Genomic DNA, 16,863 nt, shown 5'->3' with positions numbered 1-16,863 from the left:
ATATCAGGGGGTTTCATGCGACGGTCATTACCTGATTGCAACAAAGACACTAAACTTCTTGTTTATAACACAATCATAAGGCCGAAACTCGAATATGCCTCGATTATCTCGAATCCTCATCAATCATACCAATAGCTAAACTTGAATCTCTGCAAAACAAAGCTGCGCGTTTTATTGCATGCAATTATTCCTCGTATTCTAGCATTTCTTTAATTAAGCGAGAGTTAGGTCTCCGGCTTTTAGAGATTAGGCGAAAAATTAATCGCCTAATATTTTTCCACAAGCTTTAGTATAACCCTTCAAATTACAGCATCGAGAAAATAAAACCGGCCACTCAAATCTTTCCTCGCCGCGACCATGATCACAAAGTCGAGCCTTCTTTCGTGCGAACAAATTTTTTACAGTATTCCTTCCTTCATTTCTCAATTAGTGAATGGAACGATCTAAATAAAAATATTGTTTGCCTCACGAACCATGAAAAATTTAGAGAAGCCTTGGAAACGATGTTCCCTGCTTAGTCGAAAATGCTTAATAAACTGAGAACTGCGCCTGTTTTAAGTTTTTACGCTCGTTTATTTCTTTTTTTTTCTCTGATTTGTGCTCGTGTTGCCATTAATTACGTAGGTAATATTGTTTGTAATTGTTTGTTAGTTCTGTATATCACTTTTTCTCATTTTTTCTTGTTAACATGTGATGACAGTATGAAACGTTTTAACAATGTTTTTATGACTTCTCCCCCCCCCCCCCCCCCCCTATGTAATGCCCACTTGGGCCTTTAGGGTAATAAAATGAAATGAAATGAAATATATCTCTGCTCTTAGCTCGTATCTCCCGAAATTTCGCTGCGCTGAATAACCTGTAACTTAATGTTAGATATACTCACGGATCTTGAAAAATGTTACGACCTTACAAAATACCTGCCTTAGAGGAAGGCCCACTACTCGAGAGATGGCGTTTCCGTAAAAAGACACTTAGTAGAGATTTTTGTCTCACATTATCTCTTACGAGGTCAAACACTAGCATATAGTATTTGCAAACATATTGAAAATGTTTGTCCAAACTTTGTTAGGTATAAGCCATATACATATCCTCTATTTTCAACGGGGAACAACATCCTGAGTTTGCCTCCAACCCTCCTCTTCTCACACAAAGCAAATCGCAAAAACCGACAAAGGACGAGGTGAGGACAGGACCGTGCTCACCTTGTCCTTTGTCTGGTTTTTGCGCTTTGCTTTGTGTGACGATGAACCAACACGCCCAAACATTTTTCCTCCTCATTCATTTTGCTTTCAACTCCACTCTCTTGCCATTTCTCAACCATAGATCCTAAAGCTTGTGGTGGTCGCAGTGGACTAGTGGTCACTGGTTCTTGCGGATACGTTGGCCGACACAAGCGGAACCGGGAAAAAGACCCTCGCGAATTCTCCACATTACCTCCCCCTGACTATCGGAGAAAAATTACCTTCACTGTTGCACTGTTCCAGCCATTTTTAGTGGATCTAAAAACCACTGCTAGGACAAGAGTTATTTAGTTTATTTTAAGGTAAAGCTCTCGAGATAACTTGTTATACTTTATAGTGCGTCAAGTCGAAACACCTCCATAAAATAAATTGTGTTTTATTTTCTTCAGTTTGAACATAGCTACGCATTAAAACAAACAGCATCAAGTGGGCTGACAAGAAAAGTCAATATTTGTTTTTATTTTTCGTCTCGAACCCGCTTGGACTCCGAAGGAACCCGAGCTCACAGAAACCTCAAATTCCGGTTCGACAATTAACCAACATCAGTTTACAAGGCGCACTCTGTAGTTTAAGCTTCCGCGAATAAACAACATATTTTTCAGAACATATCATCTATGTTAGTTTTATGCCGCAACGTTCGGTGCGACGAGTCACAACCAGAATACACCACAACGGGTAGTAATTGAAAGGCCTGTAATTATGAACTGTTTCCAATTAGTGCAAAATAAACTCCCAGAATGCGTACAGCAATTAAAAGCAAAATTTCCTTTAGTGCCCTTTTAAGCATGGTGCATGTTTGGACTTTCTTGTTTAAACCGATAAAAAACCGGCCGAATTAAATTTAATAAATTTTGTTTTAATCGAAAAGGGTGAGTATTGATGGCATGCTACGCCTAATAAATAGCAGGGTGCCGAGCAGCAGCTAAACTTAGTCAAGGTTGAAAATAACTAGGACAATAAAAGGCCTCCTCGCTGGCTAAGCATGTTTGTCAGCGCCAACTTAGAGGCCTGTTAAATAACTTATCACGCAGAAAAGGGCCATCAACACGCAGATCATTTCGCTTAGCCACGCGCGACGACTCAAAACCTGGTTCATAGAAGCAAACGCTTTTTGTCTACATCATTAGCATTTTCTTGCCAACCACATGCTGACAACCAGGCGCACAAGAGTGGCTCAATAATCAAAAGCCATATACGCTAAAGAAGAAACAAATCTGACTTTGCAAAAATAAAAACCGAGCTGTAATTTGGTAAGCGAAAACAGCTCGCTACAGGAAAGTGCAAAAACTCACAGTGACGTGAGTGACTTGAGTCCCCTGAAAGCGTCGGGGGCCACTTTGGTTATCTGGTTGCTGCTGAGGTCACTGCGGAGAAGAGAGTCTCGGTGAGGTCAATGTTCGCAGCAAGGGCTTTGAAAGGTCAACTTGCATTCGTCGTATCCACTTTAGTTGCGCAAATGCTTGCGAAGGGATGTCCGTAATTTGGTTCTGCTCCAGTCTCCTGCGAGTAAAAACAACAGAAACCGTAAGAACGCAAGCCTCTTAGTGTTAAACATGTCCACACCATTTTTTAATTATTTATTTATGTTCAAACTCATTCGGTCCATGCAGAGGGCATCAGAGAGGGGTGGGCGGTACAAATATTTGCATAGAAATTAACCATGCACAAGAGGGTACCTAATATAATAAATAACGCGAGAAAAATACTCTGCGCCATTATACACGATCAGCAGGTGTAAGGACCTAATGCCGGTGTAAGCACATTACATAATGTTTCAAAACTATGGAGGATGCTATAATCATAGGGAAAAAAAGGGTAAGGCTGTGCAGGGTATGGTATACAAGATTGCGACTGAAGCTCACAACAGCACCTATAATATCCATCAGTCACAAAAAATGAATAAGAACATATTGTATAAGTAGTTTTAAGAATACGAAACAGCACAGAGGAAATTGCTGAGGCATATTCAAGTTTCCTATGCTCCAAAAATTTATATAGCATTATTTTAAGGAAAGAAGAACCTGTAAAAAAGGTTTGTTTTAGGCATCTCAACATGCGATCAGCTTTGGCAATAATATGGCTGACATGAACTTTCCAGGTGGGATTCTGGGTGAGAAAAACGTCAAGATATCGGTAAGGCAGGTCTGGCTCTAAGGCCGTATTGTTAATAGAATAGACTGGAAGATTTTAGGCAGCACTTTGCATTTGGTTATATTTAGGATGATGTGTTAACGATTGTTTCCAGGTCAGTTTGCAACAATTGCACGTTAATAGTATCCTTATTAACAAGATAAACAGTACAATTATTGTGACCAAAAAGACAGACGTTGGTAGATCGGCAATGTAAAGAAAAAAGAAGGCGCCCAGAACAGACCCTGCGGCACACCCGATGTTACTAGAATTAAAGAAGAGTTTTAGGAGATTTGAGGCCAGTTTGCCGCATATTATGTAAGGAAGGTGGTCACATATTGCTCTACACCTGTTCAACTTGACCTTGCCACCGCCGTTGCAGAAAAACGTCCGCCCGCTGACTACATCCTCCCTCTCAGCAGTCACGTTTGGCGGCTTCAAACTAGGCACTGACAAATACTGTTTTGAAATATGTTGGACATGAATCACTCACAGCTCGGTGGTGGACTCTGGTATGTGCTCCGGCACTGCAGTGAGCCCCTTGTCACGGCAGTCCACCACGCCCTCCATGCAGCTGCACTGGGACGGACATGTGCCGATGCAGCCCACCGGAGGCATCCCGCCGGAGCCTGCACATTACACTCCATACTTTTAAAGGTCGTCCTCTTCCCATATCCACCGTCTCTGAGACGCACAAGGTTCTGAAAGGTTACAGAAATTCTCAGTGAAGAAAACATTGTCGAACGATCGAGGTTCAAAGAAATCGCCGAATCCCGCTGCCACGTAGAAAGCCTTTGGCTACAAATGCAATTCACTAAAATAACGCCTTTGAAGAAAGATCAAAATAATCGATCCTTGCGCTGGTGATAAGGCCGATCGTTTGCGTCATTACTCCCCCATTAAACGGCATAAAAGAAGTAAGCAATCGGTGGCGGTCGTCAATCGCTCAATTCAAAGCCGGCGAAGAAAGATCAAAAGAATCGATCCTTGCGCTGGTGATAAGGCGGATCGTTCACGTCATTACTCCCCCCTTAAACGGCATAAAAGAAGTAAGCAATCGGTGGCGGTCGTCAATCGCTCAATTCAAAGCCGGCGCAGAAAGATCAAAATAATCGATCCTTGCGCTGGTGATAAGGCGGATCGTTCGCGTCATTACTCCCCCATTAAACGGCATAAAAGAAGTAAGCAATCGGTGGCGGTCGTCAATCGCTCAATTCAAAGCCGGCGCAGAAAGATCAAAATAATTGATCCTTGCGCTGGTGATAAGGCGGATCGTTCGCGTCATTACTCCCCCCTTAAACGGCATAAAAGAAGTAAGCAATCGGTGGCGGTCGTCAATCGCTCAATTCAAAGCCGGCGCAGAAAGATCAAAATAATCGATCCTTGCGCTGGTGATAAGGCGGATCGTTCGCGTCATTACTCCCCCCTTAAACGGCATAAAAGAAGTAAGATATCGGTGGCGGTCATCAATTGCTCAATTCAAAGCCGGCGCAGAAAGATCAAAAGAATCGATCCTTGCGCTGGTGATAAGGCGGATCGTTCACGTCATTACTCCCCCCTTAAACGGCATAAAAGAAGTAAGCAATCGGTGGCGGTCATCAATCGCTCAATTCAAAGCCGGCGCAGAAAGATCAAAATAATCGATCCTTGCGCTGGTGATAAGGCGGATCGCTCGCGTCATTACTCCCCCCTTAAACGGCATAAAAGAAGTAAGCAATCGGTGGCGGTCGTCAATTGCTCAATTCAAAGCCGGCGAAGAAAGATCAAAAGAATCGATCCTTGCGCTGGTGATAAGGCGGATCGTTCACGTCATTACTCCCCCCTTAAACGGCATAAAAGAAGTAAGCAATCGGTGGCGGTCGTCAATCGCGCCATTCAAAGCCGGCGAAGAAAGATCAAAATAATCGATCCTTGCGCTGGTGATAAGGCGGATCGTTCACGTCATTACTCCCCCCTTAAACGGCATAAAAGAAGTAAGCAATCGGTGGCGGTCGTCAGTCGCTCAATTCAAAGCCGGCGAAGAAAGATCAAAAGAATCGATCCTTGCGCTGGTGATAAGGCGGATCGTTCACGTCATTACTCCCCCCTTAAACGGCATAAAAGAAGTAAGCAATCGGTGGCGGTCGTCAATCGCTCAATTCAAAGCCGGCGAAGAAAGATCAAAATAATTGATCCTAGCGCTGGTGATAAGGCGGATCGTTCATGTCGTTACTCCCCCCTTAAACGGCATAAAAGAAGTAAGCAATTGGTGGCGGTCGTCAATCACTCCATTCAAAGCCGGCGAAGAAAGATCAAAAGAATCGATCCTTGCGCTGGTGATAAGGCCGATCGTTCGCGTCATTACTCCCCCCTTAAACGGCATAACAGTAAGCAATCGGTGTCGGTCGTCAATCGCTTCAGTCAAAGCCGGCTAACAAAGCTCAAAAGAATTGATCCTTGCGCTGGTGATAAGGCCGATCGCTCGCGTCATTACTCCCCCCTTATACGGCATAAAGGAAGTAAGCACTCGGTGGCGGTCGTATATTGCTCAATTCAAAGCCCGCGAAGAAAGATCAAAAGAGTCGATCCTTGCGCAGGTGATAAGGCCGATCGTTCGCGTCATTACTCCCCCCTTAACGGCATAAAAGTAAGCAATCGGTGGCGGTCGTCAATCGCTCCATTCAAAGCCCGCGATGAAAGATCAAAAGAATCGATCCCTGCGCTGGTGATAAGGCCGATCGTTCGCGTCATTACTCCCCCCTTAAACGGCATAAAAGATGAAAGCAATCAGTGGCGGTCGTCCATAGGTCAATTCAAAGCCGGCGAAGAAAGAACAAAAGAATCGATCCTTGCGCTGGTGATAAGACCGATCGTTCGCCTCATTACTCCCCCCTTATACGGCATAAAAGAAGTAAGCACTCGGTGGCGGTCGTCAATCGCTCAATTCAAAGCCGTGGAAGAAACATCAAAAGATTCGATCCTTGCGCAGGTGATAAGGCCGATCGTTCGCTTCATTACTCCCCCCTTAAACGACATAAAAGAAGTAAGCACTCGGTGGCGGTCGTCAATCACTCAATTCAAAGCCGGCGACGAAAGATCAAAACAATCGATCCTTGCGCTGGTGATAAGGCCGATCGTTCGCGTCATTACTCCTCCCTTAAATGGCATAAAAGAAGTGAGCAATCGGTGGCGCTCGTCAACCGCTCAATTCAAAGCCGGCGAATTAAGATCAAAAGAATCGATCCTTGTGCTGGTGATAAGGTCTATCATTCGCGTCATTACTCCCCCCTTAAACGGCATAAAAGAAGTAAGCGAACGGTGGCGGTCGTCAATCGCTCAATTCAAAGCCGGCGAAGAAAGATCAAAAGAATCGATCCTTGCGCTGGTGATAAGGCCGATCGTTCGCCTCATTGCTCCCCCCTTAAACGGCATAAAAGAAGTAAGCACTCGGTGGCGGTCGTCAATCGCTCAATTCAAAGCCGGCAAAAAAAATCAAAAGAATCGATCCTTGCGCTGGTGATAAGAACGATCGTTCGCGTCATTACTCCCCCTTAAACGGCTTAAAAATAAGCAATCGGTGGCGGTCGTCAATCGCTAAATTCAAAGCCGGCGATGAAAGATCAAAAGAATCGATCCTTGCGCTGGTGATAAGGCCGATCGTTCGCGTCATTACTCCCCCCTTAAACTGCATAAAAGAAGTGAGCAATCGGTGGCGGTAGCCAATCGCTCAATTCAAAGCCGGCGAAGAAAGATCAAAAGAATCGATCCTTGCGCTGGTGATAAGGCGGATCGTTCACGTCATTACTCCCCCCTTAAACGGCATAAAAAAAGTAAGCAATCGGTGGCGGTCGTCAATCGCTCAATTCAAAGCCGGCGAAGAAAGATCAAAATAATCGATCCTTGCGCTGGTGATAAGCGGATCGTTCACGTCATTACTCCCCCCTTAAACGGCATAAAAGAAGTAAGCAATCAGTGGCGGTGGTTAATCGCTCAGGTCAAAGCCGGTGAAGAAAAATCAAAATAATCGATCCTTGCGCTGGTGATAAGGCCGATCGTTCGCGTCATTACTCCCCCCTTAAACGGCATAAAAGAAGTAAGCAATCGGTGGCGGTCGTCAATCGCTCAATTCAAAGCCGGCGAAGAAAGATCAAAAGAATCGATCCTTGCGCTGGTGATAAGGCGGATCGTTCGCGTCAATACTCCCCCTTAAACGGCATAAAAGAAGTAAGCAATCGGTGGCGGTCGTCAATTGCTCAATTCAAAGCCGGCGAAGAAAGATCAAAAGAATCGATCCTTGCGCTGGTGATAAGGCCGATCGTTCGCGTCATTACTCCCCCCTTAAACGGCATAAAAGAAGTAAGCAATCGGTGGGGGTCGTCAATCGCTCAATTCAAAGCCGGCGAAGAAAGATCAAAATAATCGATCCTTGCGCTGGTGATAAGGCAGATCGTTCACGTCATTACTCCCCCCTTAAATGGCATAAAAGAAGTAAGCAATCGGTGGCGGTCGTCAATCGCTCAATTCAAAGCCGGCAAAGAAAGATCAAAAGAATCGATCCTTGCGCTGGTGATAAGGCGGATCGTTCACGTCATTACTCCCCGTTAAACGGCATAAAAGAAGTAAGCAATCGGTGGCGGTCGTCAATCGCTCCATTCAAATTCGGCGAAGAAAGATCAAAAGAATCGATGCTTGCGCTGGTGATAAGGCCGATCGTTCGCGTCATTACTCCCCCCTTAAACGGCATAAAAGAAGTAAGCAATCGGTGGCGGTCGTCAATCGCTCAATTCAAAGCCGGCGAAGAAAGATCAAAAGATTCGATCCTTGCGCAGGTGATAAGGCCGATCGTTCGCGTCATTACCTCCCCTTAAACGGCATAACAGAAGTAAGCAATCGGTGGCGGTTGTCAATCGCTCGATTCAAAGCCAGCGAAGAAAGATCAAAAGAACCGATCCTTGCGCTGGTGATAAGAACGATCGTTCGCGTCATTACTCCCCCCTTAAACGGCATAAAAGATGAAAGCAATCAGTGGCGGTCGTCCATAGCTCAATTCAAAGCCGGCGAAGAAAGAATAAAAGAATCGATCCTTGCGCTGGTGATAAGGCCGATCGTTCGCCTCATTACTCCCCCCTTATACGGCATAAAAGAAGTAAGCACTCGGTGGCGGTCGTCAATTGCTCAATTCAAAGCCGGCGACGAAAGATCAAAACAATCGATCCTTGCTCTGGTGATAAGGCCGATCGTTCGCGTCATTACTCCTCCCTTAAATGGCATAAAAGAAGTGAGCAATCGGTGGCGGTCGTCAACCGCTCAATTCAAAGCCGGCGAATTAAGATCAAAAGAATCGATCCTTGTGCTGGTGATAAGGTCTATCATTCGCCTCATAACTCCCCCTTAAACGGCATAAAAGAAGTAAGCACTCGGTAGCGGTCGTCAATTGCGCAATTCAAAGCCGTGGAAGAAAGATCAAAAGATTCGATCCTTGCGCAGGTGATAAGGCAGATCGTTCGCGTCATTACCCCCCCCCCTTAAACGGCATAAAAGAAGTAAGCAATCGGTGACGGTTGTCAATCGCTCGATTCAAAGCCGGCGAAGAAAGATCAAAAGAACCGATCCTTGCGCTGGTGATAAGAACGATCGTTCGCGTCATTACTCCACCTTAAACGGCTTAAAAATAAACAATCGGTGGCGGTCGTCAATCGCTCCATTCAAAGCCGGCGAAGAAAGATCAAAAGAATCGATCCTTGCGCTGGTGATAAGGCCGATCGTTCGCGTCATTACTCCCACCTTAAACGGCATAAAAGTAAGCAATCGGTGGCGGTCGTCAATCACTCCATTCAAAACCGGCAAAAAAAAATCAAAAGAATCGATCCTTGCGCTGGTGATAAGCCCGATCGTTCGTGTCATTACTCCCCCCTTAAATGGCATAAAAGAGGTAAGCAATCGGTGGCGGTCGTCAATCGCTCAATTCAAAGCCGTAGAAGAAAGATCAAAAGATTCGATCCTTGCGCAGGTGATAAGGCCGATCGTTCGCGTCATTACCTCCCCTTAAACGGCATAACAGAAGTAAGCAATCGGTGGCGGTTGTCAATCGCTCGATTCAAAGCCGGCGAAGAAAGATCAAAAGAACCGATCCTTGCGCTGGTGATAAGAACGATCGTTCGCGTCATTACTCCCCCTTAAACGGCTTAAAAATAAGCAATCGGTGGCGGTCGTCAATCGCTCAATTCAAAGCCGCCGAAGAAAGATCAAAAGAATCGATCCTTGCGCTGGTGATAAGGCCGATCGTTCGCGTCATTACTCCCCCCTTAAACAGTATAAAAGAAGTAAGCAATCGCTGGCGGTCATCAATCGCTCAATTGAAAGCCGGCGAAGAAAGATCAAAAGAATCGATCCTTGCGCTGGTGATAAGGCCGATCGTTCGCGTCATTACTCATACCTTAAACAGCATAAAAGTAAGCAATCGGTGGCGGTCGTCAATCGCTCCATTTAAAGCCGGCGAAGAAAGATCAAAATAATCGATCCTTGCCCTGGTGATAAGGCCGATCGTTCGCGTCATTACTCCCTCTTAAACGGCATAAAAGAAGTGAGCAATCGGTGGCGGTCCTCAATCGCTCAATTCAAAGCCAGCGAAGAAAGATAAAAAAAATCGATCCTTGCGCTGGTGATAAGGGCGATCGTTCGCGTCATTGCTCCCACCTTAAACAGCATAAAAGTAAGCAATCGGTGGCGGTCATCAATCGCTCCATTCAAAGCCGGCGAAGAAAGATCAAAAGAATCGATCCTTGGGCTGGTGATAAGGCCGATCGTTAGCGTCGTTACTCCCCTCTTAAACGGCATAAAAGAAGTGAGCAATCGGTGGCGGTAGCCAATCGCTCAATTCAAAGCCGGCGAATTAAGATCAAAAGAATCGATCCTTGTGCTGGTGATAAGGTCTATCATTCGCCTCATAACTCCCCCTTAAACGGCATAAAAGAAGTAAGCACTCGGTAGCGGTCGTCAATTGCGCAATTCAAAGCCGTGGAAGAAAGATCAAAAGAATCGATCCCCCTGCTGGTGATAAGGTCGATCGTTCGCTTCATAACTCCCCTCTTAAACGGCATCAAAGTAAGCAATCGGTGGCGGTCGTCAATCGCTGAAATCAAAGCCGGCGACGAAAGATCAAAAGATGCGATCCTTGCGCAGGTTATAAGGCCGATCGTTCGCGTCATTACTCCCCCCTTAAACACATAAAAGAAGTAAGCAATCGGTGGCGGTCGTCAATCGCTCAATTCAAAGCCGGCGAAGAAAGATCAAAAGAATCGATCCTTGCGCTGGTGATAAGGCCAATCTTTCGCGTCATTACTCCCCCCTTAAACGGCATAAAAGAAGTAAACAATCGGTGGCGGTCGTCAATCGCTCAGTTCAAAGCCGGCGAAGGAAGATGAAAAGAATCTATCCTTGCGCTGGTGATAAAGTCGATCGTTCGCGTCATTACTCCCGCTTTAAACGTCTCAATGCTTACAAAACTGAGAACGATTTCTTCGCCGTTAGGATGCCGTTGGAGATGACTTCTTAGTCAAGTTGTCCTATGCGCCGAAGAACTTTGTATTAGTATCGGCCTAGTACCTTTTCACTTCAACGCCGAATTGGCGTCCATACCCACACTTGGTCTTCTGGCTTTTACTTTGCGCGGAGTCGTCGTAAACTATATAGCGGGGTGTCGGTGCGCTGCTGGTCTTTATTAGGCAGCCGTGCGAGTCATCGGCCATCCTCTGCACGCTGCAGGTAGGCGGCGACGTCGAGGTTGTTTTCTTCTGTCACGTGCGGTAGCATCGCGTCAAGCGTTGTCGTGCGCTCCCTGCTGTGCACAAGCTTGAACGGGGTTGCTCTGGTAGTCTCCTGGATGACCGTGCTATATGCGAAGATAACGTAGAGCAAGATCCCAGGTCTTGTGTCTGGCGTTGGCGTAAATGGCGAGCACGTCAGCTATAGTTTTATTCAGACGTTCCTTCAGTCCGTTCGTATTCGTGTGGTAGGCGATCGTCCTTTGGTGGTTTGTCTGGCTCAACTTCAAGAAGGCTTGAGTGAGTTTCGCTTTACATGCTGTTTTCCTGTTCGTGATTACCACTTCGGGGGCACCGTAAACCATGCTGGAAGAGGCTGGAGGTCGAACATCGCAAGGCGCTCCGCATTTGCCTCGGCCTTCCTCAGAACTCCCAATGCGAAGCTACTTTGGCCGAGGCAAGTGCGTGGCCTTTACAACTTCAGGTCACGCGGCGGGCGCTCCGACACATCGATCACCTACAGCGCGCAGAGGACGGCGGCCCGCTATCACCTCGGTTGCGACATCATCGCCACTCGCGCATGGGAGCGGCGCTGCTCGAGTACGAGCAGCTCACCAATGCAACGCCCCCCTACAACCTCTTCTCGCCCTGGCCCGCTGCTACGGAGGTTCAGCGAGAGTTGTCGGAATCGCGGGGAAACGCACCACACCGCTCTGTGCAGTGCAGCAGCTGACCAGAGCCGTCATCTGCGAGGAACTCCCACACCACCTCCTCGTTTACACCGACGGCTCCGTGGCCAGAGATAGTTGCTCGCTAGCGGCGGCGGCTACCATCCCCGCCCTGCAACTGCACAGACAGCTGCACCTGTCATTCCTGGGTTCTTCCACCACGGCGTAGCTGCTGGGCCTACGCCTAGGCCTGGATCTACTGCTTGAACTGACTCCGCCGCCACCCAGGTGTGCCGTGCTATGCGACTCCCGCGCTGCACTCAGCCGCCTTCGAACCACCGGCCGGGGAACGCCGCTGCTGTGTCAGATTCGCGCGCGTCTCAAGCGCTTGGTGGAGCGCGGCTGCGGTATATGGGCACAGTGGATCCCCGGGCACTGCGGCATAGAGGGAAACGAACGTGCCGACGAGCTCGCGACCGCAGCACATGAACTCCCTCCTAGCGACGAGCAACTCGCTTTGGAGGACGTGCGTGCGGTAATCGACGATCACCTCAGGACGCATCACCCCGACCCACGCATCGCAAGAGGTGAGCGCATTCAGTGTCAGCGGCCGCTCGCTGACTCGGCTGCAACGCGCAATGATCCTCCGTGCACGCATTGGATGTGTGTGGCCTGGAGAACGACGGATGCGCCACGGACTTGCCACCAGTGACGTGTGTGACGGCTGTGGCGCGGTAGAAACTATCGAACATCTTCTACTGCACTGCGCCGCGCCAGCCGAACCACGACGTGAGTTGCTGGCGGCTTACAGAGCGCAGGGGGTAATCCCGGACAGTGTAGCTGTGCTCCTGTGGCCGCCGGGCAGTGCGCGTCAGCGAGCGAGCACACGTGAGCCTGTGTGAGTATATCGAACAGGCGGGCTTGATGATCCGCCTATTTCACCTCGCCAGATAGTGCGCGCTGTGACTGACGCTCTGCGTGTGCTATTTCCCACAATAACGGCCGATCGCCCATGACAGCCGTCAGTGTTTTGTAGTGTGCCAGTGCGTGCGTTGTGAACAGTTGCCTGGACGCAGAGCTATTGCGGAGGCCCGCCCGATGTGCCGAGTGCTCAGTGATCTAAGACATTTGCGGGTGGGCCTCAAGCAAACAACTGTATACTGTACTATAGTGTATATATTTCTTTTATTTTTACCTACCCTTTTCTGTCTCCCTATCGCTCACCTCTTTGATTTCCTCTACTTTTTCCTCGCTATCCCTTTATTTCCGCCGCCCCAGTTCAGGTGCTTCAGATATCAGACAGCAGATACCGGGGCTGGCAAACATCTTTTCTTTCCTTTTGTATATACAATAAATAACCACCACCACCACCACCACCATGTCGAAAGAGTATGCGCTCGACGAAAAACTTGGCTACCTCTCCTGCGGTACCATTAGGCAGTGTTGCTTGAGCATAACGAGTAAGATAATCGGTGGTCACGGTGACCCACTTGTTACCTGTAGATCAAGTCGGAAAGGGGCGAAGGAAATCCATTCCAATTTGCTGAAACGGTTTGGTCGGGGGTCGTATAAGGTTCAGTAGCCCAGCAGGTCTAATTAGAGGCGTCTTGCGTGGCTGACACTCAGGGCATGTTTTCATGTAATGTGCAACGTCGGCAAGTAACCGGGGTCAATAATACTTCTCTTGGACTGGATGCATCGTGCGTGCCATTTCTAGATGTCCTGCTGTCGGCTCATCGTGGAAAGCCTGCAAAATTTCCTTTCGTAGTTCCTTCGGCACGATATGGAGGCATGTGGTCCAGTTGGGTGCGAAGTTCGTCACTATGTTGCGCAACGCGAAGTACGACAACGGACGCCTGAACACAGTCAGGGGAGAAGTGGTCTCGCATTCTAGGCAGTACGCTAGGTCTCTCAAGGTCGTGAGCACTGCTGCTGCTTACCGGTCCTAAGAAGGCATCTTCGTAATCGTCCTTAGGGGGCACGTCAAAAGGGGCCTGTGGCAAGCAGTCTGTGTCGGAATACTTGCGGCAAGACTTGTAGACCACCGTGATTCAAATGCTAGGAGGCGTAAGCTCCACCGTGCAAGATGACCTGAGGGGACTTTCAAGTTGGCGAGCCAGCAGAGCGCGTGGTGGTCGCTTATCACCACGGACGGTCGACCGTATAGGTACGGGCGAAACTTTGAAGTGACCAACATGACCTCGAGGCACTCCTTCTCGGTCGTCGAGTAATTTGCTTCGGCTTTTGAGAGGGACCTGATAGCGTACGCGATGACTTCCTCCTGTCATGCGCTCTTCCTCCTGTCATGCGCAACAAAAACACACTGCTTTCTTCGGTGCAAATTTCGGTCACGGCGTTTTCATCAAAGTGGCCCAGGGCAGGATGGGACTGTAGGCGGCGCTTAATTTTGTCGAAGGCTTCTGCTGTAAGCTGCGTCAATGGTTCGGCGATGAACAAATCGTTTCTGACAAATTGTCGACAATAAGCGCACAGCCCAAAGAATCTGCGCACAAGTTTCTTGTTGGCGGGCGGTGGAAACTGTGCGATAGAAGCTGTTTTCTCTGGGTCTGGACGAACATCATCCTTGCTAACGATGTCACCTAGAAGCCGCAGTTCCTCTTAGGCGAAATGGTATTTTTTCTGGTTTCGATGTTAGCCCCGATGACTTGATTGCGTCGAGCACTGTGCGAAGCCTTTCAGGTGGTCTTCAAAGCTGGAAGACACAACAACGACGTCGTCTAAGTACGCCAATTCAAGCCAGCCAGCACAGATTGCTCGCTAGAACGTGGCTGGTGCGCAGCAGAGGCTGCTTGGTGCTATGAACGCCATCTTGTCGCGGTCTCTTTCATCGACCTCAATTTGCCAGTGCCCGCTCTTTAGGTCCATAGACCAACACCGACCTGTGACGTAAGCACGATGCGGTGGCGCTTCTATCGCAGCGTGGGCCGACTAGGGGTGAAAAATAGGCTTAGCGCCCATAGGAATACATGGAAGCGAAATATTCCAAAACAGTTTTCTAATTTCACAGGTGATCCGTGATGTCATTATTCGGTACAGAGCAACCATGAACGCCTAGCTGGAATAGATCGTGGAAGTGTGAAATCTCATTACCGAGTCGAAGTATCTTTAAAACACCGCGAAACGTGTGGGGATGCGAGTTGAGAGGGCGACCCATAGAAATACATGTAAACACACCTTACCGCACCATTTTGCTCGGTTCAGCAGCGTTGAACCCTTCCCATTTTGTGGTGAACGTCTTGTACGACGCCCCGACGTCAAGTTGCATGACACACTACATTCTCTTGCAAGTAATGCAAATCTGACGACTTGCGGGACCGTTCATAACAAGGTAAACTGACAGCCCACAGTTGCAAGCGACCATGCACCACCGGCGCTGTCGCTAGCAGACCCTCCGGAGCTGGAGGCGGCCGCGGTGGGTATCGCCAGCTGCGTTGTCGTCTGCTGCAATGCGCGAATCTCGTTCGGTTCATATTGTCGTATGGCGTTTGACAACTGATGTTTAAATGTAATTCTGTCTAGGGCGTATCAGTGGAGCGACAGTATTATCAAGCTTATTTACAATATGCGGCAGCATATCAGTCTAAGCAAAACTGCGCGATTCGGTACACCCAGCTTGCCTTTTGGCGGTGTCTGGATTCCTAACACAGGTTATTCGGGGAGTTTTAAAAGTAGACTGACTCCGTAATGACGCACCGTACTTTATCACACACTTCTTCAAAGCGCTGGTCAACATTTAACGACCGGCCACCACTTCTGATGCTCTGCGAAATGAGAAAAATGTTCCGGTAAGTTGTGTTTACATGTATTTCTAGGGGTTGCCCTCCCAACTCGCACCCCAACATGTTTCGCGGTATTTTAATACTTCGCCTCGGTAATGAGATTTCATATTTTGATGATCTGTTCTAGGATGTCCATAGTTGCTTTGTACCGAATAACGATATCACAGGTGTCCTGTGAAATGAGAAAACTGCTTTGGAATATTTCGATTCCATGTATTCCTATGGACGCTAACCCTATTTTTCACCCCCAGTCGGCTGCGGCGCCGCGAGCGGCCACTTTGTTTGTAAACACGGTGTTGGTCTATAGACAAAAAATACTTAGCGTTGTAAAGCCGATCCAGTGTATCATCGATGAGGAGGAACGGGTAGATATCCTTCTTCGTTACACTATTCAAGCGGCCGTAATCAAAGCAAAAACTCTTTTTCACTAGAACTGGCACCGCCCAGGGACTCTTCGATGGCTGGGTTATGTCTTCGCGAAGCATTTACCTTATTAACTTGACCATGGATGGATACACGGTAGGGGCTTTACCGCAGAAGTTGGGTGTGTTCGTCCGTGACAATGCGATGATTGGTCAGTCTAGTTTGACGCACTTTCGATGCTGACGAAAAGGATTCGCTGTTGCTTTGAAGAATGATGCGTATCTGGTCTTGCTACGCTCGGGGTACCGCTGGATTGAGGTCGAACGTGAGCTGGTAGCCTTGGTTAGGTGCATCATCGTCGGGGTTTTCGGGGAGGGCGAAGACGTTCCGGATGTCCACTAGGCCACCGAGGAAAGTAATCTTCGTGCCCTTGTTGAGATGCCAGTATTCTTCGATAAAGTTCGTGGCCAGCACGTGAGCTTGTCCATGCCGGAAATGGGCGATACCTCATGCGATGCCCTCGTTTCAAGGCCTTCGATGTTGGCGTTACACAAGCGACGGCACTTGATCGGGGCGGCACGGTCTCCGTTTAGAAGCGTCGATGTCGTCGCAGTAGGTATGGCGTTATCGTCATCATCTTCACGGCAGACAAGAACTATGATGTGCGTTTCACAATCCCGGGCGTGAGCACTTGGTTAAAGCCGGCCGTATTTTCCTTCCGCCCTCTACATCTCGCATAGGCCGACCTTTGTGCCAGTCTAGACCTTGGACAACTCGCGAAACAAGTCAAGGAATGTAAACAGCTAAGCTTGACTCACAAGGAAAAGAATGGACCCTTATTGATTACAGGGACACTTGGCAGTGAGGTGTTGAATGCTTTTTTACAAGAGCATCTCGCAAGATTGCAACTGGGTAACCT

The 16,863-nt window shown here is 48.1% G+C and overlaps 1 protein-coding gene across 1 annotated transcript in view; it reads right to left on the bottom strand.

Annotated features, from left to right (window-relative positions):
- Positions 1-16,863, bottom strand: part of sli (slit guidance ligand) — a 793,209-nt gene that overhangs the window by 381,081 nt on the left and 395,265 nt on the right. Inside the window, exons 9-11 of the mRNA XM_084583167.1 lie at positions 3,865-4,000; positions 2,670-2,741; positions 2,534-2,605 (exon numbers count right to left, since the gene is read on the bottom strand). Coding sequence (XP_084439293.1) covers positions 2,534-2,605; positions 2,670-2,741; positions 3,865-4,000 — 280 coding nt within the window. The remainder of the gene's footprint in view (positions 1-2,533; positions 2,606-2,669; positions 2,742-3,864; positions 4,001-16,863) is intronic.

The sequence above is a fragment of the Amblyomma maculatum genome, chromosome 1, assembly GCF_055883805.1.
Source record: "Amblyomma maculatum isolate TAMU_Amacu chromosome 1, ASM5588380v1, whole genome shotgun sequence".
NCBI classification, from domain to species: Eukaryota; Metazoa; Arthropoda; class Arachnida; order Ixodida; family Ixodidae; genus Amblyomma; species Amblyomma maculatum.
This window is presented reverse-complemented; position numbering and strand designations above follow the sequence as displayed.